Genomic DNA, 25,039 nt, shown 5'->3' with positions numbered 1-25,039 from the left:
CTCATTAGTAGTAGGAAGGGATACCTTTAATCACCATATTAAAAGTGACAGTTATCCCGCCCCGGAAATGACGTAATATCCGGTGGCTGGGACTTCCGGTGTCCCAGAAAGCCCTCCCTGGAAGTGACGTGCATGGGGGTGTCACGTGGTTTGTGAACACGTGGTGTCACGTGTTAGCCTTGTGCCTGGGTCCTAGCCCCTGGGTGATGGCCTATGAGCTGTGTAAAAAAGTATGACTTAGTGTTGTGCAAGTGGTTTCAGAGCCTGAGAGGGACAGGTCTGGACATGTCAGACATTCATGCCCAAGTGCCAGTTAGGGGCCCTCATGGTGTCACGTGTTAGCCCCCCTTTTTTTGAAATGTTGCATATAAGGAGCTGGTTAGAACCGGCTGTCAAACCGTGAACCAGGGTTGAAACAGTTTGGCAAGGTGCCATGAAGAGATACAATCCGATCGCAAGAAAAGCAGCCTCCTCAGGGGCCCTGAACACTATTGGTAGATATTACCGGACCCTCGCCCCTCTTACGATGGATGAGAATGCACAACAGGATGTCCCTGCCACCCAAGATACCGATGTTACCGGTTTTGAAGAGGAACTTTGCTACCGGCTTGAAAAGCTCAACCTCAAGGCTGTGTCGACCCAGATATCCCCTATTAAGGGGCCCGACAGCGACAGCAATGCCTCGAAAGATGAATTAAGTGTTGCATCTAACTTCATAGACATTGAAGATGTTGAAGAATGTGTAGCACCACCGAATTCGCCCATCTATGAAGACATGGGCGACCAGGAGGCCACCGAGTCAGAGGCCGTTATTGTACAGCCGTCAGGTGTAAGCTCCGGCACTGTTTCTGCCCCAATGGACCTCTGCGACTCCCAGGATTTCAGAGGAGCCTCTGAGTGTGATGCGAATATGGAGGTTGGTAATTACAGTTTTGTTATTTTTTTTTTTTATGTCTGTATACTCTAATGTCATACATTTAACTAATAATGTGTCTTGTGCTTTCTGTTTGAACCCTAGAACGTAGCTGAAGAAAGTGAGCCTCTAGAAGGGTCAACTCCAAAGGTTAACGCCGTAAATTTTTACTGCTTATGCTGTTCCAGACAGTCTGGAAGTGTTACAAGCCAGAACAAAGAGCCTCGTAAGAAATGTGTCTGCACCTACACTAGCCGCGATTTTGAAAAGGAAGCTCCGGGCGTACCCTGGGCCACCATATGGCCAGTTAAAGGTTTTGCAGCGGCCGCTGTGAACGCCTGTGTTAAACGGGATTATTATGATCTTTGTTACGGGCATAAAATTAATGCGCCTCAACAGGATGCTCATGAATGTTTATACGATGCATACACACCAAGAATAATTCGCCACATTTGTAGTCGGATAGACCCTCACCGGTTATATAGGTTGTTAAGGGTTGTGTATGGGCTGTCGGCTGTGAAGAAAGGTGTCCACAGTGATATGATTAAGGTCTTGGCTGCGGCTGTCAATGAGATCCGATACGCTGCTGAGCCCTGCTCAAAACTCGACCGCATGCATGGTATGTGTCCCCACTTTGACATAAGTATGTTAGAACGGGTTATAAAAAGACGAATGTGTGACATTTATCATAAAAACAGAAGAATGAAGTCTCTAGCCCCACGAAAGCTGTTTTAGAAAAAATAAAATAAATTAATTAATTAAAAAAAAAAAAAAAGTAGACCATGAATGTGTTACTTAACGCTCCATACTTACTCACTTTTAGGCGGGGAATCCGGGTATCGAGATGCAAGATGCCTATGAGTTACAACCGGGCTACATCTGTATCGGGAGATTGATTTTTGTGCTGGTTAAAGAAAGAATAGCTGAAATACATCCTATGACTCTGCGGTATCTGAACATTTCGGAACCTTCAGCCTTGTTGCAATGTAGCAGTCATTTGTGTATCGCCAAGTGGTGTATCAATGGGCGGCTAAACGCATCTGTTGAATGCCGGACCTCGGACAAAGACCACATTCGAGAGTTAAGACTTTCACCTGAGACGGGGATACACGAGGCGTTGGTGAACATGACTGAAGATTATGTCACAAATAAAGGTTCGGAATGGTCCTGGTTAGAACTGTATGAACTGTTGAATTTTGTCAGTATCCTGAGTGTTCAGAGTTATAGGCGTGGGGAGCGGGAAGTCCTGTCTAGAGCTATTGAGAGTATAGCCATAAAAATATCAAAGTTTGTGACGCTTAGCGTTTGTGAAAGGCCATACTCTGAGTAACATGTGTAGTGGGGGTTGTACTATGTATACGTTTGTAAAAAGACCACAGCGGTCCAGCGTTATGACATCTATAAACTCTGTAGCACCAAATGTCATATACCCGTTGGTTGTGTAGCCCAGCACCATTTTTTATGTTTTTCATGTTTAATAAAATGACTTTACACAAAACAAGCGTCTTTCATTTCGTGGTGTTGGTGGGAGACAACATGACGGATGCGGATTTAAGGAAGCTTTATTACGATAAACATGGGGTTGGAAGTTTCGGAGGTTCCGAAGCTCTATTTAGAAGGGCTCGAGCTGAAAATGAATCTGTAAAACGTGCCAGTGTGAAGACTTGGTTAGCTGGGGAAGAGGCTTATTCGCTGCACAAACCTGCCAGGAGGCGCTTTAAGAGGCGGGCCACAGTTGTTAACGCACAGCTCGATTATCAGTGGCAGGCCGACATAATCAGTCTTCAAGATCTAGCAAAACATAACGATGGCGCCATGTATATATTAACCGTCATAGATGTCTTGTCCAAATACGCCTATGCAGAGGCATTAAACGATAAAAGTGGTACCAGCGTTACAGCTGCTTTTAAAGACATCTTCGCTAGCGGGCGTGTGCCCCAGAAACTACAAACAGACGCCGGAAAGGAATTTTTAAACAAACATTTCCAAAAATTATTAGACCTGCACGCTGTTCAACATTTTGTAACGCACACAGAGGTAAAGGCTGCTGTTGTAGAGCGTTTTAACCGTACTTTAAAGTCGAAGATGTGGCGATATTTCACCGCCAACAACACCTACAGATACGTGGATGTTCTAAAGGCTTTTATAGATGTTTATAACGCCACCTACCACAGGACAATCAAAATGGCCCCTGTTAAGGTAACAAGGGATAATTCGTTAACGGTGTGGAGAACGGTGTACGGCGGGCGTCTCACGCCGAAGGTCAAGAAACCGAATTTAAAAGAAGGGGATCATGTCAGGGTTTCAAAGTTGAAGGGGGTCTTCACCAAAGGCTACCAGCAAACATTCAGCGATGAGATATTCATAGTGGAAAGTGTGCAGCTTAAAGAAGGGATATATATTTACAGGTTAAAAGACTACGCTGGGGAAGAGGTATCGGGTGTCTTTTACACCGAAGAGTTGCAAAAGGTGCCCTACGATCCGAACAGGGTGTACAGGGTTGAAAAGGTTCTGAAAAGGAAAGGGAGCGGTGTCCGGAGACAGGCGTTGGTCAAATGGCGTGGGTGGCCCGAGAAATGTAACAGTTGGGTCCTGGCCAGCTCATTGCACGTTGTGTGAGGTCAAGCTGTAAGCGCCATGATGGAGAACTCCCCTTTTTATATCACGCTGCCATCCAATGCTTCGAAGGACATGTTCCCAGACAATCAGATTTCGAGTTATACGGTGAAACTTGCAAAACCAGTGGATTTGAAAGGTCCGTGGGAGGTGGCACTAACGGAAATACAGTACCCTAGAACTTGGAATACCTTTACAAAGGCCGATGTTAAATTTCATATAAAGCGCCCTCAGGATACCCTGACCTATCACCTGTCTTTCCCACACGGCTATTACCCCACCGTAGCGGCAGTAGTCGAGGCCATCAACAAAACTATAGGCAGCATCGAGACGTATGCGAATATATATCTGGTGTTGGATTACGTTAGAAGAAAAGTGTTTCTTAAAGCCCCTGAGCTCAGTACTGTGTTTAAATGTAGTGGTAAATTACAGCGGGTTTTAGGGACAGTACAACATCAACAGAGGCAGGTGGATCCAGACCCTACATGTCCCGATATTAACGGAGGCTTTTATACACTCTACGTTTATAGCGATATTGTAGAGCCGCAGAGGGTCGGGGACAGTTATTCACCTCTGTTGAGGTGGGTCCCTGTGCAGGACGAAAATAACACAATGGTTAATATACAACATCACAAACTCGACTATGTTGCAATTTCTAAAAACCATTTTGACACTATAACCATCATGGTGTACAACGATCAGTCGGAGACGGTTGCCTTTAAATACGGGAAAGTTATTGTCAAGCTTCATTTAAGGCCACGGCGCGAAGGTGACTATTAGACAGCTGCAATGGTCATCATGAAAACCTACGGGGATCCCTCTATGTACCGGGACTATTATAGAGTTCAGGCGGGGTATGGAGGCCCCCAGCCCTACTTTCAAGGGGCTCCGGTTATGTATGGGGCGGGATTGGGTGGTTTCTTCCGGAGCATGTTTAGGAGAGCCATGCCCTTTTTGAGAAGAGGGTTCGAAATTGCAAAACCTCATGTTAAAGCGGCTGCTACAAACATCGCCCAGGATGTCGTGGGTCGTGTAACGTCTGCGGTAGCTGAACGCATGAATAGACAGCCCCAAGAAGGAGCGGGGTTGCTGTATAAAGCGCATGGTGGTGTTAAAAGGAAGCGCAGGGCTTCGAGGCGTCGGGGTCCACCAAGGCCCTATAAGAAGCGCCGGACTACTTCAAAAGGCCCTCACAAAAGAAGAGCCGTAAGACGGAAGAGATCGACCAGGAAGAAGAGAACTCGTTCTAGTGCGAATATTTTTTAAAACATCGATCATGGCCTTCGTACACTGTGCATCGGGTGAATGCGCCAAATCTGAGTTAGATCTGTTTTCTCTCAAACCCACACAGACTAGCATTGAAAACAGTTTTTTCATGGAAGTGTCGCCGATGGCCGCTCTGACACCCCTTGCACCGATAGAGTTTTATGTGTCGGGGTCCACGGATATGTACCTTGATCTCAACAACACTCTCCTGCACCTCGTCTGTAAAATAACCAAAGCGAACGGTGACAACATCGAGGATGATGCTAGAGTGGCCCCGATAGCCTATCCCATCGCAACAATGTTTAATCAAGTGGACATTAACCTAGGCGATCGCCTTGTCACACAGAGTGATAACATGTATGCCTACAGGGCATACATAGAGAGTATTCTAAATTATAGTCGCGATGCGCTGGACACACATCTTTCAGCGGGGCTCTTCTACCGAGATACCGAAGCGCATTTGGAGAACACGGCTTTGGACGGTGACAATGAGGGATTTAAAAAAAGAGCCAGCTTCGTCGCCGGCAGTAGGCATTTTGACCTCCTGGGACGCGTACATTCAGACCTTTTCTTCCAAGACAAACTGTTAGTCAACGGTATCGATCTTAAGATCAAACTCAATCGTAACAAAGACGCTTTCTGTCTCATCAGCGGTGATGCACACCAGTATAAACTGGTTATATTGTCAGCGAGCCTGTTTGTAAAGAGAGTGAAAGTGTCCCCAAGTGTCAGACTGGCCCATGCTGAAGCTTTACAATTATCGAACGCCAAGTATGCCATTGAAAGAGTTGCTCTGAAGATATTCAGCATCCCCGCCGGAACCCGATTAACGCAGCAGCAGAATCTATTTCTGGGGCAGTTACCGAAACTCATCATCATAGGGTTTGTGGACAATACCGCTTTTAGTGGCGCCTACAACTCAAACCCTTTCAACTTCAAACACTATGATATCAACTATGCTGCTCTGGTTCACGAGGGTGCCGTGATCCCCGCAAAACCTTTCACACCGAATTTTGGAGCATCAAATTTTGTCCGGGAATATCTAGGACTGGTCTCGATAACGGGGAAACAGCTGAGGGACTCTGGAGTAGTTGTTTCAAGAGAAGGGTATGCTGCCGGCTACACTCTGTTTGCGTTCGACCTGACGCCGGACATGGAAGATGGCGACCATTACAACCTGATCAAAAACGGAAATCTAAAAGCGGAAATACGTTTTACACAGGCGCTGGCGGCCAATGTGAACATGGTTGTGTTCTCGGTATTCGACAGCGTTATCCAGGTCAACCACGCCCGTCAGCTTATGTTTGACTACCATTGAAAGAGTGTAAAATAAAAAAATAAAATTTTTTTTTTTTTTTAAAATATATAAAATGGACACTACGGAGATACGGGACTTCTTAAGTAGACATAAACATGCTAAGAAATACTTTCTAAGGGTATACCCTAGCGATGGACTACCTGAAAAGATAGGTCCAGAAAGGCCTCGCACCCTTGTCTTTAACACCGATCCCCATTACAGGGGTGGTGCACATTGGGCGGCTCTGTTTCTGGATGTGGACAAGGTTATAGTGTTTGATAGTTTAGCCGAATTCCCTGAGCATGGTATTTATACAAAGCCGATATTCAAATATGTAAAAAAAGCATCACCCACTGTTGTGTATAATAAACTTCGGGTACAGGATCCTATGGCCATCACATGTGGGGAACATTGTATATACTTTATTAGTAAAATGTCTGAAGGTATAACGTTTAGAAATTTTTTAAATCTGTACTCAGACGATCTAGTAAACAACGATGATGTTGTTATGAAATATGTGAATGAAAACTCTAGGACAATGTCGCACGTTGTTAAAGCAGAATATGGTCTTTGTCAAAAGTGTAAGGTACTGTAAAGCTGTTATTTGTACTTATGTGTGCCTAAAATAAAAAAAAACATCTTAAACATACTTTCATCCGTGGCATTTTTTTTTTTAAGACACACTGCGCACATTTTCAAAGCATTTATAAACAAAAAGATGGCAGACTCCTGATGAAAATTTAAAAGTGTTTATTACAAGCATGTTTCAACACTAACATTTACAAGGTTAAACATATAAAATGAAGCATAATTTTTCGAACCGTAAAAACTTTTAACAAAAACTGTACAAGTGTGCAAAATTAGAGCGGTAGCCAGGTGTTCATTTTGAATAGGCTCTTTTTATGCTCCATAGGAAGAGCAGCACGGTTCCGAACGGGTGTTAGTTGTGGAAAGAAAGGTGGTGTCGATATAGCGGGGCTCCTTGTAAAAACAGCTGGGGCCGGATCTTTTAATCTTTCAAGCTTACGGCGATTCTCTGCATTACCGATAATCGTGGAGGGAATGTTGAGTTCCGCAGCTGCACTTAGGAACTGCTCCCAGCCTCTAGGAGCGTCTTGTGTCGATAGGGTTTTACCATGTGTGAGACCCCGGACCAGATCATACATATGGGAACCAGCAATCGGCTGCCCTTTGTAAACGAATTCGCCCCGGTCGTTCCAGGTGGTCAAATCTTTAGTAGTAGTCATTTTACTGAGCAACATTTGAGCAGCCCCTCTATATTTCTGACTGATATTTTTTAAAAGGTCTAAGACAAAGGCATCCGTTGTGGTTGTGTGGCCTGTGTCTTCAGACACCATAGAGGGTCCTGGCTGCTGTTCAGCATCTGGGGTATACAGCGTCAGTTTGTTTTTTTCAGAGGTTAGCTGCTTGTAGTATTGTAGAAAGTTTTGAAGGGCTCCTGAGTAAAGCCCTGCTTTGTCGTGGGGTTTTAAATAAGTTCGGTTCAAAATGGCTTTGATTTCAGCATCGAGACGCTGCGTTTCGTTTTTGCGTATGTCCCAGACATCCGTGGTAGAAGGGCCCAGATGTTCAAGTTGTTGCCGCGGTACGAGGTACATTTTGTGGGCGTGCTCCATCAGGACCTCGACAGTAGCCCTGTGATTAGGGGTATAGCTATACCTAGCAGCGACCCTATAAAACCGCCAGACTGTTTGACCAGTTTTCTTTTGGAAAGGAGCGATGCCCTCTTATTGCTGAGCTTCTTAATAATGTGGCGCTTCTTCTTCAGAACGCGGAACTGGCTCGTTGATATCGGGACATTACCTTTTAGGGTGTTTAGGGCTATTTCTGAAATGGCGGCCACTAGATCATCCGAGGCAGCGCAAAGGATTGCTTTTCTTTTAGAGGGGCTGGCTGTGATCAACATTTTTAGAAGGCCTAAATTACGCCGCAACCTCGCAGACATTGTGGTGTCCTTATATTACAAGGTTTAGAGTGTAAATGTTATAAGCATCTTTTTACTTGTTCTTTTTATAGGTTTTGGGCATTGTTTTAGGCGTGTAGGCGACTGGGAAGTCAGGGGGTAGTATGCCGGCTCGTAGTCTGTAGTCTTCAAGAGTGTTGGGTTTCAAATCCACCAGTAAGTAACCATGGGGTTTTGCTGTAGCGTCGTTAAAGGCCTCCATGAAAAACGGGGTGTTTCCGGGGTACATTTGTTTAGCTATAATGGAGATCTGAAGTTTGTCTCTGGGGTTTTTAAATAAGACCAGGTATGAGGCGTTGAGAGTTATGGATCGGCTGCTCTTGCCCTTGTAAAACAGGTTCTGCACTATATAACATATGCTCAGATTACGGTGGTGTGAATATTGCGTAAAAGCCCGCTCAATCTCGGGGTGGTCCCCGCCTTCACGCATGAGGTCATCCACCACTACCATGTTTACAAGTTGTTTTGGTAGCAAATCATCGTCGTTGAGATTATCGGGGATACCCTCTATAAACCGAATGTGGGGGAACTTTAGGGTGAGCTCCGTGTAAAGATCCTGCCAGCATGAATAAAGCCACACAATGTTGTTTGGGGTCTGAGATAAAACACCGGGAGCATTTTCTAGCAGTTTCTTTATAAAAAAACTTTTACCGCTGTTGGAGGGACCTGCTAAAACGCAGGAGAATGGGTGTTGTAGTCTAGTGTCCATGTCTGGGTGGAGTTCGCGCCTCTAATGTCATTTAGTAACCGTAAGGCAGTGTTTTGTAGTCAGATGTGAGGACCCGTTTGTCAAACACTACTCTTAAGGTTTTATACATCGGTTGGGTTGTAATTTCCCATTTTTTCTTGGACCTGACAATGCTCGGCTGGTTTACAACAATGGCTTTGCTATTTTTGTGATCGCTCGAGGCGGAGTATTCGTGCACCAGACCCTTCAGACTGTCAAAGTTTATTTTAATCGTATTGTTTACGTTTAAAGTGATACCTTTGACTTTCATGGAAACCTTGTTGTTTGAGGTCTTATAACTGTACGTCTTAGGGCCTGATGAGGTAAATTCCTGTATATACTCCCCCTTTTCGAGCTCGCTGGTCAAATCCCCTAGATAATCACCCAGCGGAGGATCTTCATCACCCTTTTTACTCACAAAGATAACCGAGTCAGTGTCATGGTACAAACACCGTTCCTGAAGCTTGTCCAGCAACCTGTAAAGCTCTAGCCTGGCGTGAGCGGTTGTGAAGCAGGCTATAAAGATGTTTATATTGTTACACGTTGTGGGGTACTCTTTGGCGTATTTCCAGCATAGAACGGCCGTCTCGTCGTCAATAAATTCACAACTGGATATGTCATAAACAGGTGTGAATATGTACTTAAAAAGCTCATCTGGATCTGTGACGATGGAAGTGTTTGACAAATTGGTACGTTGTGCGAACTTTCCCCACAAGGAATTGAGACAGAGCTTAGCTAGCTGACGGCGGGCGGGGTTAACCTTAATGAACGCCGGTCTCAGTTTAATACCCTCGCGAGCTTTGTAATCAGCGATATACTTTTTCTTTGAGGGCTCATCGACACACCATTCTGGATACCCCGAGGCCTCCTGCTTGTCTCTGAGAAACAAGTTGATGTACTCAGAAAAGAGCTGGGTTGTTGTGTTTGGAAAGTGCCAGACTTCCAGGATTTTACCTAGGCGATACCCTTTCTCTAGGGCCGTCTGCACCTCGATGGTGCACCATGTCCCCTCCAGCACCCTCTGCTCATCACTATGCCGACACTCGCTAAGCTGTTTACTTTCAACGCAGGTACGGCATAGGGGGAACATTAGCTTACCCTCGACTCTATAAGGGAGCACCGGAAAGTAAAGTTTCCGCGGTGGGTGAATCTGACACTTAATGATTCCAAAGTACTCTTTGAGAGGTTTAAAGTTCTGGTATATGATTGTAGGATGGCCCATAGGGTACAACTTCACCTTGTTCACAAACGGATACAGACTGGTGAAGTCGTAGTAATGTATTTTCTCACCAGGGCCAGCTACACGGTACAATTGAATGGCGTTTGTACGCCCGCCGAATAAGGCGTCACGGGGTTCCAGCGGTGAAGGTAACTGCTGGCTCTTAATAAAAGTGCTCAGTTCACCATCTTTCGATAGCTCAGTTACCCAATCATGTTCCCATAGAGTTCTCAAAACAAACCCACAACTCTCAATATACTGCGCCTTCGCCATAGTCCTGCGGTGCAGATGTTCAAAAGAGGTTCCCTGCAGTCTATTAAACTCATGGGGCTTGTAACACTGAGGGCAGCCATGGTAAAAACACCCGTTGAACTCAAAGGCCGTTGGTACGCCGTTAATTAATGCATACCCGTCTAGATAGTAGCGACCCAGCCGGTATTCGCCACCCTGCAGAGCGTGCTGAATGAAGATGCTCTCACGCGCAGAGACGTACATGAGCCACTGAATAGAGGGGGTGGAGTAACGTTTCTGCTTGCCGTTATAGAGGTCGGGTGGTACTAAGGCGATAGTTTCAGGCAATAAAAACATGTGTTTATAAATAGACATGCACATTGAAGCCAGAGTAATGTTTTGAAATGGGTCCAGGTATACAGTTATTTTTTTTTTACTCTTGAGTGATTCGGTTTCAACAAACAGGACCCGCTTTGTCATCGCCACAACAACATCTCTGAAAAGGTTGCATGCTTTTCGCAATATCATAACATCCGCCTGACAGTATGCTTTCAATTCAGTTTGAAAATGAAACCATTTTTCACGGTTTTCATCGTACCACTGTAGAAAACTCTCTTTTTCAGAGGGCATCATGTACTCGCAACCATAACTGTCGGGCGGAGGCATAGGGCCGCTGTAATTCTGATTAGCCCAGGTGTTAAAAAAGTGAGGGAAATAACCTTTACAGCCTTCAAACCCAAAGGCTTTTGGCAGTTTGCTCAACTTCATGGGCAGAAAATTCAAGGTGTCTATGAACCTTATGTCAAAAGGTACAACCTTAAGCAGCATTAGTTTGGAACCTTGGGTTATGAGACTAATGGGCAACTTTTCATGTATCAGGTCACGGATAATGAAGAATGAGTCATATGCTTTGGAGTTGTGAGCCAGAAATGTAAAATCCTGGTATCGAGGTTGCATGAACGTGATGAGGAAATCATTCACGCAGGACCGTCCTTCAAACTCCCAGCTCTCATCACCTGTTAGATGGTGGGCGTAAATATAGTTTGGCTGGTGCACACCCGTCTCTTGCGTACACTCTATATCAAAGACGATATAGTCTTCTGTTTTTTTTGGGTAGTGACTTCTGAGCATGTAACACTCATGTGTTGTTCCGGCTATAAAAGCAACGGTACACCTAGGGCATTCCATGCCTTTACATTCATGGTCGACAGGTTTATAGCGACCGCACGCCCCACAGTCGGCTTTAAGAACACATTGGGCTAGGCCGATGTGCGTGATTAAGCAGTCTTGCGACCGACAAAACAGCTTACACTTTGTGCAGTTCACTTTCTGAGCACTGTCATTGACACAACCGTCCCTCTGACACATTTTACAGTGAAATTCACACTGGTGTTTGGTCCGATTGTTGTATATATGATCGCAATGCTCGCACACATACTTGGCCCCTAGAAAACCCTTCAGGTTCAAGACACCGTAAAAGTGGTTTTCATGATGCAACACATACACGGTCTTGTTTTTCACACTTTCATTGGTAGTGAAGTACTTCCTAGAACCGGCGTGGTATAGAACTTTAACCGTCACGGCAAAGTGGTTTCTCAAAAAGGCCCAGATCCCCAAAACCGACCATTTTGTCAGTCGGTATCTGAAGTGCCTCATGTGCCGCTACAGCCATCGACATAATGACGGCGTCTGGGGTAGAGCGGTCCATCAATAAACCCGCAATGCTTGCGGCCAGACACATGTTGGTAGCTCCGGTATTAAAATCGAGCAACCACCGAGATTTCTTGCCAATGATTTTACTGTACATAACGCTCTTTAAGGCACTGGAAGCACCACCCTCGCGACCCCTAACAACGAGGGCGATGATTCTAAAGGACCCGTACGCCAATAATTCAGCCTTGCTCTGTAAAAGTTTAGATAGGTTTTCTAAAAACGTTACAGCGTCAAACACATCCCGAGATGACCGTCTGGTAAACAGGGGACTATTGAGACCCTGTCCCTGAAAACGCATCTGAAAGAAATCATTAGGACCCACATCGTGTAACAATCGTTCGATTAGCGCTTGCACAGCCTGATGTATAGCTATAATGCCATGATCTGAGGAGTGTAGGCGATCTAGGTTAACAAACCTAAACTCCTCATAGTGCTCTGTAGCGTTAAACCGCTCTACAACTCGACTATACCGTCTCACACTTTCCATAAATACTGGTTCTGAAGCCTCAGTTTGAGAATTACTGGTTGTTGGAGAGCTCACAGGGGTATGGTTAGATGTAGATGTGTTTTTAGACCTTCTGGTAACGCAGAGTCTGGCTTTCTTTAACTTTTTTATTACAGCCTTGCGTTTTCTAGAGCTACCAAGCCACTTTGGCTTCTTATGGGCCCATCTGGTTTTTGGTAACTGTCCCCCGCCGATCTGAACAATATTTGTGTTGTTTACAAATGGTGACACTGACCCTACACCTACTTCGGATGGGGCTCCTCCAGACTGCTTAAGGCTGAGACGGCTCGGACCGCCACCCCCAGAGGACCTGTAAAGACCAACAGCACCTCCTAACTCTATATTTTGAGGTCTTATGGGTGCTGGTTTTGGGGGTTGACATGACCTCTGACTATTGAGCGCTCGTAAAACTCTTAGAGCTCTACTAAGTAGGTGCTGTGGCTTCTTTTCATATTTAGACCTATGGCCCATTGTACTGGTAAAGGTACCTCTAACATTCCCCGTGTATGTACGCGCGCCTAGTCATGATGGTATGTTACCCATGGCTATAACTGTTGAAGCGCAAGTTTGGGCCATTGTGTTTCTACACCGAGCCATCAGCTGTCTTAAAGCCTTTATGCTAGCTCTGGATGTCGCTATATTACCGTCGTTCTTACACAGTTTTAAAGATTTTAGACGGAGCTGGCATTTTAATTGTCTGAACGACTGATGGATTTCTTTAATGTAGCTGTCTAGAACTCTAGCACGGTTTGAAAGGTTGGTTTCAAGGCTCGAACTTATGACATTAGAGGTATGATTGCCAACTCCCTGAGCCACCCCGGTTATAGGACAATGGCTGGTGTTATCACCACCACTCACTGTTGCTGGACCAGGGCGGGACGTAAAAACAGGGTTCCAGTGTGAACACCCAGGAGTTTGAGAGTCCTGATCATCGCTCGAGGGTGTTCCAAAACTCTGATTTTGCGTTCCGCTACACCCTATACTGCTGTCGGGGTATATTGATGAGGATGGTGAAGACCATTGCGCACGGGCACTTGGCGCAGGACTGGTGGGGTCGTATGCCCCCGGGGGTGTATCGGGGGACATCAGACATGGGGATGCCGGGGCTTCAGAACTTTGGGTAGTACCAGCTAGAGCCTTAAGAAGCTCTATACAGTGGGAGTAGGGATCCTCTGCAGGGTGATCATTTTAAATGGAGGGGTCACATAACACAGAGGGGATAGTTGTACACCCTATAGGGGTTGGGGTGTGGCCACACACCCCGGTATTAGAACTCTGGGCCCTAGGGGGAGCCGGTTGTACCTTAACAACATTTTTAAAAGACAGGTCTAAAGGTCCAGATTGCAGCTCTGGGGTCTGGAACTTCTTCCTACGACTCTTTAAGGACAACCGATTTATTTTAGGACTGTTGCACTGTTTTGGGGACCCTCCAGAGACCTCACACGGTACAAACAGTTGGGCGTTTGGTGTTGTACGATTGATACTGTCCGTTTGCCCATGCCCCATCCCCGGGATAGCTGTTGCAGAAGTGTTCGCTGTACTAGGCATTCCCTTTATGACGGTTGGTGTGGGGCCGTTAAGAGTTGTACCTGGACCATGATCGGTGGCTGTAGAGAGGTTGCAGGGTGGGTCTTGATGTTCGGGTTGGTTCACGTGTACCGATGACGCGGTGGGGTTTTGAGCAGTCCCAGTGCAGACCTTTAAAGACGACAGCCGCTGCTTAGGCTGAGGGCCGACGTCTCCGGAGCTCTGGGGTGATGATTCTAGGATGTAAAGATAGCAAAATACATATTAGGGTTAGTTATAGCCGGTATACCGGTGGGTGTGAAAGACGTTTAGACACACTGGACAGTATACATCAGTCTCTACATTTTCTAAAAAATCACCTTTGGTTTTTCGGCTTGAGGGGCCCTTCTTAATGGGCGGGCCGTCCTTAGAACCAGGGGACTTCCTTTTGCGGGGCTGGCTTTTAAGCTTTGCATCCAAATTCCGGATCGCTTCATCCACAGGGACCCCTCGGGATAAAAAACATAAAAAATAATGTTACACATACAAGATAATACATAGACTATACGAACTCACTATGATGACCAAATATAGGTCTGATTGTAGGGCTTGTTAGGTTTTCAGAGAGGGTTACAAAAAGAACCCTAATATTTACCTGCAGTAACGTTAGCCTGTGACAAGGTGTTTGACCCATCTTGAACATGAAGGATTTGTTGGAGAGAGGCAAGCGCACACCTGAGTTCAGCATCATAACCTATGCAAGCACATGGGTTCCCATTAGCAGTAAAATAAAAATAACATTCCTGACAACGTCGTTCAGAACGACCAAGGGCCTGTAACTCACCTTGCTGCACGGTCTCCATTTGCACAGGGGGTTCCCCAGACTCTTGACAGTCCTGTGTACAAGAGAGACAGATTTGCCTTTAAACATACCACAATTCATCTTCTACGTCCGAACCCTTCATAAAAGCACAACAAGGGTTGGACAAAAAAAAAAAAAAAAAAAATTACAAAAATAAATTTAAAAAAAAAAAAAATAAAAAAAAAATTAAAAATATATATATGTCAAGATTCAAATTGTTGAATCCCTATGTTCTGTAAGTATAAATACATATTGACAACTGTAAATCTTTTCTCAAAAACTATACACGGTTTAATAAACAAATTCCACATGGTGGCGCTCTTGCATAATACTACCTCTAGGACTGTCTCTATAAGACATAGACTGGAAAGTGGATCCTAGGATCCATGCCTGGTTTTCACCTTAGCTGAACAAGGCTGTGAACCATGTGTGGGGGCGGAGCTCAGTCTAAACTCCTAGCTGAGCCAATTCCAACACCACACAGTCTTTGTTTTAAAAAAAAAGAAAATGGCCGGATGTGGATGCAACATGTGTGAGGTCCTGGGTTTTTTCAAGGCAACAAAATCAGATCCAATGCCATCCTGAACTAAGGTGAGTGGGCTGAGGTACTTGAGGGGTCTGAAAAGCTTTTAGCAGGGATAGTTATTTTTTAATCATTATTATTTTAATTTATTTCAATTTTTTTATTTTTTATTTACATGCTTTAAAAAAAAACTACCTTGTAGGCCCCTAAACCCCTGTCCACACGTGCCACACAAACACACACATATATATATATATATATATATATAAATAAATAAATATATATATATATATATATATATATATTTTTTTTTTTTAAAGGTAGGCCTGTGGGGCCCTGGGGACCTCTGAGACTCGGGCTCAGGGCCCTCATTACCCCCAAGGCCTTATTTGTATTTGTTTTTGTTTTTTTAAATGGGGCCCTATGGGGCCTTGGGGACCCAATCCCCTTGCCCCCCAAAACTCTATTAATTTTTTTATTTGTAAGGGCCCTAGGACCCAAGCGCTTGTGGCCCAGGGGCCCCCACAGGCCCTGACCACGGGCCATTACTTTTTATTTAATTAATTTTTTTTTTTTTAAACAAACGCCGCACTCTGGCGGCTAGCACCGACTCCGAGGCCTCGGGAACTCCCCGAGGCCTCGGTGAGCCGGTCGGAAGAAGGTTTATTTACCGAGAATGCCGCTGAAACAAACGCGGCATTCTCGGTAATTAAACCTTCAAGGCGGGTCTCTAAAGCCACTGGGGGGATTCCCCAGCGGCTTTAGAGAATCGCCCGGCATCCTAAAACCCGAGGTCTCCAGGCGGCTTCAGTCGCTCGGGGACCACGTTCCCAGGACAACGGAACTCTGTTCGGAGGTCTGAAGACCTCCGAACAGAGTTACGTTGTCCAGAGAACGAGGTCTCCAGGCGGCTGAAGCCGCCCGGAGACCTCGCTATAAAGTTAGTAGCGCTCTGCTCGAAGCCCACGTGGGCTTCGAGCAGAGCTTTGTTAACTTCATAACGAGGACGCCGCGACGGCTGCAGCCGCCGCGGAGACCTCGCTATAAAGCTAGTAACGCTCTGCTCGAAGCCCACTAGGGCTTCGAGCAGAGCTTTGTTAACTTCATAACGAGGTCTCAGTGGCGATTGCAGTCGCCACTGTGAACGCTTTATGAAAAAAGAAAAAAAAAAGAAAAAAAAAAATGCCTGAAGCTGCTCTCAGAGCCCACGTGGGGCTCTGAGAGCAACGCCCTGGAAAGTTGATAATTGCACATCCTAGAGCAACGGATAGATTTGGGGCCCCACCGGTTATTCATTTTAGGACTCTGCTCTCTGCAGCTGTGTGTTCTAAAATGAATAACCGGGGCCCCAGAGCACCCCTCATTTACCCCTAAAGCCTACTATTAAATGTATGACCCCCCCAGTATACAGTGACCATCCAACAAATTACACCTCCAAAATAAAATAAAAAATACATACAAAGCCCCACAGCAGCCCTACACATATTAAATACACCCTCATATAAAAATACTGACTGCTACACAACCCCACAACAGCCCTGTACCAGCTAAACAGACCCGGACCCACAAAGCAAGTGCAGACTTAACACAGCCCCAGAACAACAATGTACATATCAAACAGTTCAAATACGCCCCACATCGCAAGTGCGCTCGCGCTGGAATACATGCCTATACAACGCACATTACTCCCACTAGTACCAATTAAACAACCCCAGCCCCACATAACATGTGCAGACTTTAAAAAAGAAAATACCGACAGATACACAGCCCCAGAACTCCCATGTACAAATTAAGCAGTACCAATACACCCCCACAAAATAAGTGCGCTCACGCTAAAATACAGACAAATATAGAGCACCGGCCCCCACAAGTACCAATTAAACAATACCAACCCTCAAAATAAGTGCAGAACTTCAAAAATACAGGTCCCATACATAGGCCCAGAACCATCAAGTACAAGTTAAGCAATACTAATACGGCCCATTAAATAACTGTGCCCCCATAAAAATACAGACAAATACATAGCACAAGCCCCCACTAGTACCATTTAAACAAAATCACCCCACAAAGTAATTACAGTATCTCAAAAATACACTAATAGCTTTTAATTTTTTTATTTTTTATTTATTTTTTAAAAGCATGCATTTTTACGTGTCTATGTATAGTTAAACAGGTTAGTGCTAATGTCATTGTTAAACTATAGTAAAACACACATACACACACACACACACACACACACACACACACACACACACCACACTGTTACAGACCTTAAGTAGAAGATGTTTAGCAGCACCAGTCTGAACTCTGCCCTTCATGTTTCCATCCATGATGTCCTGATGCGTCCCTGCTTGCCACAAATGTCAGTAGATAGTTCAGAAAAAAAGAGGCCTGTGAAGTTGGGGGGTTCTTATACTAGGATCACAGTGGTAATTATGCCTGGGCTCTGTGATTGGTGGGACCTGAAAATAGGCATCTGTTATAGGTTAGCAATACTTGTCCTTTGTAGTGTTTCAAACTTTTAATTACAGGGGTCAGTTTTCTAATTTAAGCCATCTGGGACCCCTGAAAGAATGCAGGCACATCTCTGTTTTAGATTAGCCATGTCACAACAAACTCTCTGGTGTTTCAAACTTTTAATTACTGTGTCAGTTTCTAATTTAAACATCTGGGACCCCTGAAAGAATGCAGGCACATCTCTGTTTTAGATTAGCCATGTCACAACAAACTCTCTGGTGTTTCAAACTTTTAATTACTGTGTCAGTTTCTAATTTAAACATCTGGGACCCCTGAAAGAATGCAGGCACATCTCTGTTTTAGATTAGCCATGTCACAACAAACTCTCTGGTGTTTCAAACTTTTAATTACTGTGTCAGTTTCTAATTTAAACATCTGGGACCCCTGAAAGAATGCAGGCACATCTCTGTTTTAGATTAGCCATGTCACAACAAACTCTCTGGTGTTTCAAACTTTTAATTACAGTGTCAGTTTCTAATTTAAACCACCTGGGACCCCACTGAAAGAATGCATGCACATCTCTGTTTTAGATTTACCTCTCTACACCGATAGGCTGGCTCTAACATAAGCAGCATTTGACCATTCCCACTTTATTTATTTTTTTGGACTAGCCAATAGTGTGGAGGTTTGGCCAGACCGCCCACTTTGCCGCCCTATGCAGAGGCACCCTAACAGCCACTTGGGCATGAATGTCTGACATGTCCAGACCTGTCCCTCTCAGGCTCTGAAACCACTTGCACAACACTAAGTCATACTTTTTTACACAGCTCATAGGCCATCACCCAGGGGCTAGGACCCAGGCACAAGGCTAACACGTGACACCACGTGTTCACAAACCACGTGACACCCCCATGCACGTCACTTCCAGAGAGGGCTTTCTGGGACACCGGAAGTCCCAGCCACCGGATATTACGTCATTTCCGGGGCGGGATAACTGTCACTTTTAATATGGTGATTAAAGGTATCCCTTCCTACTACTCTCATTCAACCCCTTCCCAGTTGTGAGGGAATCGCTGTGCCAACCCCTGGCCTGTCACGCAGCTGACATGATGGGAATCACAAAGGCATCCCTAAGTCAGTAGATGTGGAGGCAGTTTCTATAACCCTACACCTTAAAGCACCATGGAAATCTGTAGGGTTACCTTCCACGGGGTGCACAAGAAACCATGCCCCCTCCTGTGGCAAAACTGGAAGACACTGGAATACCTTGCAATACAACGTATACACCTAAAATAATATAAAGAAGGGTATTCTACTCAGAGCTGAGTCAAAGTTTTAAATTTAGCCGTGTAGATTATCAGCACTGTGTGCAACACTTTTATCACATAATATCTGCATGCGTAACAAAGGAAGTCACAGGTGGACCGCACAAAACAAATAAACAAAAAAAACACCTGGATGCTTTTATGTTAAAGTCAACTCCTGCATACAACCAAGACCATAACAACAGTGGTCAGTTCCAGAAAAAAAAAGTAAACTAGAGAAGCCATTGAAAACAATGAACTGAACTTTACATAGGGGAAAATAATACCAACCTCTGCAAATAAAGAAAACTAGAAGGACTAGTTTGGCATCCTCTGAAGAGGCAAAATACAAGGATGGGACAAAAAAGTGAGCATCTACTAAGCACAACGAACAACAGAGGGTGATAGTAAGTAGTGGGTTATTAACTGGGGTGGATGTAAGTCCACATACATGTCAGGTTAAACATGCGATTTCAATATTTTTAACATGAGATCCACTGCTGATAGCTTTGGCACAGAGCAGGCAGACTTACCTTAAGGGAAATGTATTAAGTGTTTAGTAGTAGCTAATCAATTCTAAAAACATAACAAAATAATAATCCCACAACCAATTATTAAAAATTACGAATACATTCAGAAAAATGTCACAAAAGTGATTAAAATTGAATGAGTGGACCCAGAGATATGATTGGGTTTGCGGTTCGGTATTAGGAAGGGGCGTGTTTAAGGTGTTCCTTCTTAATTTTGAATCGCAGCGGTATATGTGAATGTTTTGCAACTGAAACACAGCCACAAAACATTTGCAAAACATTTGCAACATACCATCAACTTCAGATTGGTGTTAACCCATTCACAAATTGGAAAGGGTCCTCAAGGAACCCCTTCCCCTTTTTGAATGTTTAGGAAAACATTTTTTTAAGAGCAGGCACTGGTCCCACAGACCACTCCCTACTCTTGGAAAATGAACAGAAAACTTGTCATTTTGTTTTCAAATGCATCTTGTTTGCCTTTAAGAAAAACAGGCTGCATTTTTAAAAAATTGCTTTATTTAAAAGCAATCACAGACATGGTGGTCTGCTGACCCCAGCAGGCCACCATCCATGTGATTTTAGGGAATCCCAATGGGTCGCAAACCAAGACCTATCTCATTAAATTCATGAGGTAAGTCTCATAGCAACCCACTGGGAATCCCAAAATGTGTCAAAGACTCATTTGTACATTGGTGTTTGCGGTTACCAAAGAGCAAACCACTAAGATTCTCTATTTGGTCTTCACAAACTTTTCATACATGTAGCCCTTATTTTCTTTTTCGTACCTTGAAAACCTGCAGCAGGACTAAGCTGGAAGCCATTGCAGGGTAGTTCGCACCTAAACCAGCCCATTATTTTCCCTAACATTCATCAGCAAGATCATTAAAAAAGCACCCTATGTTTACTTCCAAGATCACATCAGTGTTAACCATCTCTTGCATGATTTGCATTCTGAAATCAGATCAGGCTGCAGCACACAGACTACTACCCTACACTTAGTAGACACTGATGTCTTGATCATAGATGAAGATAACAAATAAAAATAGAATACCAGGGCACACCGCAGGAAGTCCTGTGTCAGAGATCCAAGTGCTCTAAGTCATCAAAAGTCTGTAGCAACTATGTGGGTACAATGGAGTTTATTGATTTATGCGAGAGTGATGTCAATCTCCAAATACCAATCCAATGTACAACGAGTCATTATGAGTACAGCAATAATCCAAATCGTCCTATATAAACATCATGAGTACAGCCATAATCCAAATCGTCCTATATACAGCAAAACAGCCGACACGTGTTTTGTCTCCTAGACTTCGTCAAGGCTGATATTATTGGACAGGTAGTGATGTTGTAGCATGTAGAAGAGTCCGCCATCAAGGACTAGTAAAGGACTCCTGCCTCGTTGGGACAAGGAAAACAGAGTAGAGGTCAGCGTGAATGGCCCTGATAAGCCTTTCTACCACTTCATACTGTGCCTGATAGCGTCGGTAATGTCAAATGAGATAACTCCTTCCTCTTGATATTGTTGGACTTTCCAGTTGCCTGTAACACAGTTGACCATTCCACCTTTATACACACCTTGGAGTTGTGAATGGAATTCATTGACATGGTCCTTCACTGGTTCTACTTCCACCTTTCCATCAGCAACCAGTTTTTCACACAGGCACCTCCAGATCACAGAAGATTGCTCTCTCCTGTGAACCCCCCCCAGGGGTTCGTAATGTGTCCTGTTATCATCAACCTTTACATGGGGCTGCTTGATGTTCTACTTACAGATAACAGCAGAAAGATTCAACAAAATGCTGATGATACACATCTTTACCTGAAAGTCTTCTCTGCTTTAGACATTCATTTCCTCAAACACTGTTTGCACATTATCCAGACCTGTATGTCCAGCACCTAACTGAAGCTCAACACAACCACAGAAGAATTCCTGTATTTTGTGAACAACAAATCTGATGCCATCACATGAATCTTCACAGATTCAACCCCCAACTTTCATCCAATGTCAAGTCACACACATTCAGCTTGGACACCAACCTAACCCACAAAAAAAACATTAGCAAAGAAAATAGGTGGGCTTGTACCAGCTCTCTCTTCAAATTGTTTCTTCCAAAAAGTGAGTTCAGAACTGCGGCTCAAACTCTTGTACTACTGCCTTTGTATGGTTGTAATGCCCAACGCCTAGACTCCACACTGGCACCCCATAGGCACACACTACTTGCCACAACATGTCTCATCCAGTGGCTGAAGGAACATGATCACACCCATCCCGATTGAACTTCATTAGTTCCCCTTGCTGACCCGGACGATCTTCAGAACCAGCTGCATCTTTACAAAGTCATCAAGACCGGCACCCCTACTTACCTTGCACCCATGTTCACCATCTCTGGTAGATCTCAGCGCATCCACAGCCAGGATGTCATCAGACTGCAGGCTAAGAAGAGTAAAAAGAAAAACAAAATAAGACAGCAGCCCTTTCCTGTATCCATTGGGAATGCCCTAACTTGGCTCCAATTGATAAAGATTTCTAGCCTCACCTCTATAAAGAACTGTTGGACCTGGCCCTTTCTATAGGGTCATAGACCAAACTTTCTGCCTTCTCCTCAAAAAAATTCGGACTGTTTTTGGCTGACGTTATGACTCTGGTCACTTTATCACTGCTAATCAGTGCTAAAGTGCATGTGCTCTCCCTTGTAAACTTGGTATGATTGGCTTATAGCTGATTGGCATATTTAATTTACCAATAAGTCCCTTATACAGTGGTATCTCCATGCCCAGGGCCTGTAAATGTAATGCTACTAGTGGGCCTGCAGCACAGCCTGCACCACCCACAGAAGTAGCCTTTCAAACCTGTCTCAGGCCTGCTAGCACAGGACCTGCATGCACACAGGGACCTGGCATCTAAAATTACTTGCCATGCCCAGAACTCCCCTTTTACTACATGTAAGTCACCCCTAAGGTAGGCCCTAGTTAGCCCTATGGGCAAGGTGCTATGTATGTAGAAGGCAGGACATGTGCCTGGTTACGTGGCCTGTCCTGGTAGTGACAAACAGCCTATTTGGTTTCTCACTGCTGTGAGTGCTGCCTTCTTACAGCATTGCATTAGAAATGCCCTGATTTATGTCTTGGCGGTATTGTCTAACTTATGTGGGGTAGCTTAGGCATGTTTGGTATGGTTGTAATGGTAGTGAGAAATACTGCTTAAGGCCGTGTAGGTGGATTTATTCTGATCATTACAGAAATGCCACTTCTATAAAGTGAGCATTTCTCTGTGCTTATGACTCTGGTGTTTTGCAGCTTGACTCCAATCCACGTCCGGGCAGAGTGACAGCTGGGCTTTGTGCATACTTTTCAGACAGCCTATACACAGGGAGGGTAGAGGTGTCACAGAGGTGCATCTGCATATTGAATGGTCTTCCTGGGCTGAGACAAGAGTAGGCGGGGCACACTTGCATCTGTAAAGGCTTTGCCCTGGCCTCACACAAAGAGCTTGTTAGCCCCCAACTGATGTCTGAAGCCTGTGCTGGAGGAGAGAGGAGCACTCCCAAAACCAGTTGTAACTGGTTGGAACCTCTTCTCCCCCTCATTGAAAATGCTTTGCAAAACTGAGTATAAGTACAAAGGATTTTCCCCATAAAGACACACAAGAAACATATTTGGAAATGGACACAGAATGCTGTTGGAGGGACTCAACAGGAACCGCTTTGGACTGCTGCTGTTGTGCTGACCTGTGACCTGCTGGTCACTAGGAGGGACTGCCACTGACTGCATCCACCTTGTGTTGGCCTGCTGCCGGGCCCTGCTGCCCTGTGCTGAATTTGTGTCCCCAGAGCCTGGGTGCTGTGCTTCAGACCCCTGGGATCCTAAGTTTCCTAGTGCCTGGACAGTGCTGTAGGGGAAGCCTCCTAAACACCTTATGAGTGTTTCGCTTTCCTCATCCAGTGCTTTGAGAGTGCCTTCTTTTAATCAGCAGGAGCACCTGGAGAGCGCTTTCTGTTATTTTCTGGGCCAGCACCTTGGAAGCTCTTTCTCGTCTTCCCTGAATGAGGAGAAGCACCGCCATGGTGCAGACATCTTGTATTTTGAAAGCGCGTTCGGAACACGCTATACCTGGTGCCTCCGGGGTACAAGCAGACGAAGTCCAGAGCGAGCGTGCTCCTCACATTGCCCCTGGGGCATCAGACACTAAGGAGAGTGCCCGTGGGGCATCAATCGACTCCAGCTTCTGCCCGTAGACCTCACCAAAGCAGCCCAGGGCACAGGCTGGCCCAGACTGGGGAGAAGGCAACTGCCCTGAGGAGAGAGATGGTGCTTGCTTGTGCTGCCCCTAAGAAATATAACTGCACTGCAGGTTGCTGGCGTCTGTCGGGCTGTTTCTGATTTCCCCTCCTCAGTGGAGGAGACACCAGGGTCCTCCGGCCCTCACAAGGGGCTCGTGGGGACCGAGACCGGTTTCCCGCTAGCAACGTTGGTGAACCCGATCTCCCCGTCTCCGCAGCAGGGTAACAGTACTGTGTAACATTATGACAATTGCTGGGGTAGCAGGGTATTACTGAGATGTTATGTTTGGTCTAATGATGTTTTGTACAATACAGTTTATTTTTATATAACTTGGTGTTGTGTTTCCTTTGTGGTGTATCTATTGTGTCACATTTGTTGTGTGGGTTGTGCAAGCGCTCTACACATTGCCTCTGGGTTAGGCCTGACTGCTCGTGCCAAGCTACCAACGGGGTAGGCAGGGGTTATCCTGGGTGTGTAACCCTAACTAGAGTGGGTAGGTTCTGCCTGGCTTAGGTGCATACCCCAGCAAACCAGAAACCCCATTTCTAACATTGGTTGAAGCAGTGAGGATAGGACTTGTACTTGCACAATACCACTGTGACTCATTGTTGCACCACAAATTGCACTTAGACCATCACATGTTCTAATCCTCTTTTTTAAATTATTCCCCTGTTCTCACAAACCAGTCATTTTGATTTATTACTCCTGTGTCATATAAGTGCACTTGGGACTCTTGTTGTTTACACCTGTGGTTGCTCTCATCAAAACGGAATCTACCTTTGACGCGTTTGAGTTGTGGGAATACACTCTAGAAGAGTTAAAGGGATTCTGCTGGGAGAGGGGTATACCTGTATGTGGAGAATCTGAAATAATGGACCTACAGCAGATCCCTGTATTATTTTGAACAGGCGCACGGGGTAACAACAGCAAAGGAGGGCTAACGGGGGATGGCTATGAGGGTAACCCTGAAGAGAACCATGAGAGTAGTGAGGAGTTCGAATGGGAGGGTCCTGAGTCCACACCCGAGGGGGACAGTGACCCCAGAGAGTTTGAAACAGAGGGATAAGATGACTGGCCCGGGACACCAGTAGAGAGAGAGGAC

At 45.1% G+C, this 25,039-nt stretch overlaps 1 protein-coding gene across 1 annotated transcript; it reads left to right on the top strand.

Moving 5' to 3' along the window:
• Window positions 1-45: 45 nt before the first annotated feature.
• Window positions 46-2,303, top strand: LOC138260800 (uncharacterized). Its single transcript, XM_069209245.1, has 2 exons — window positions 46-916; window positions 1,019-2,303. Exons 1-2 carry the CDS (start codon window positions 434-436, stop codon window positions 1,646-1,648), a joined length of 1,113 nt encoding a protein of 370 aa, XP_069065346.1. The 5' UTR covers window positions 46-433; the 3' UTR covers window positions 1,649-2,303.
• Window positions 2,304-25,039: the final 22,736 nt, after the last annotated feature.

Source organism: Pleurodeles waltl, chromosome 10 (genome assembly GCF_031143425.1).
Source record: "Pleurodeles waltl isolate 20211129_DDA chromosome 10, aPleWal1.hap1.20221129, whole genome shotgun sequence".
In the NCBI taxonomy this organism is placed as follows: Eukaryota; Metazoa; Chordata; class Amphibia; order Caudata; family Salamandridae; genus Pleurodeles; species Pleurodeles waltl.
The sequence above is the reverse complement of the archived record's forward strand: the minus strand, read 5'-3'. Positions and strand labels throughout refer to the sequence as shown.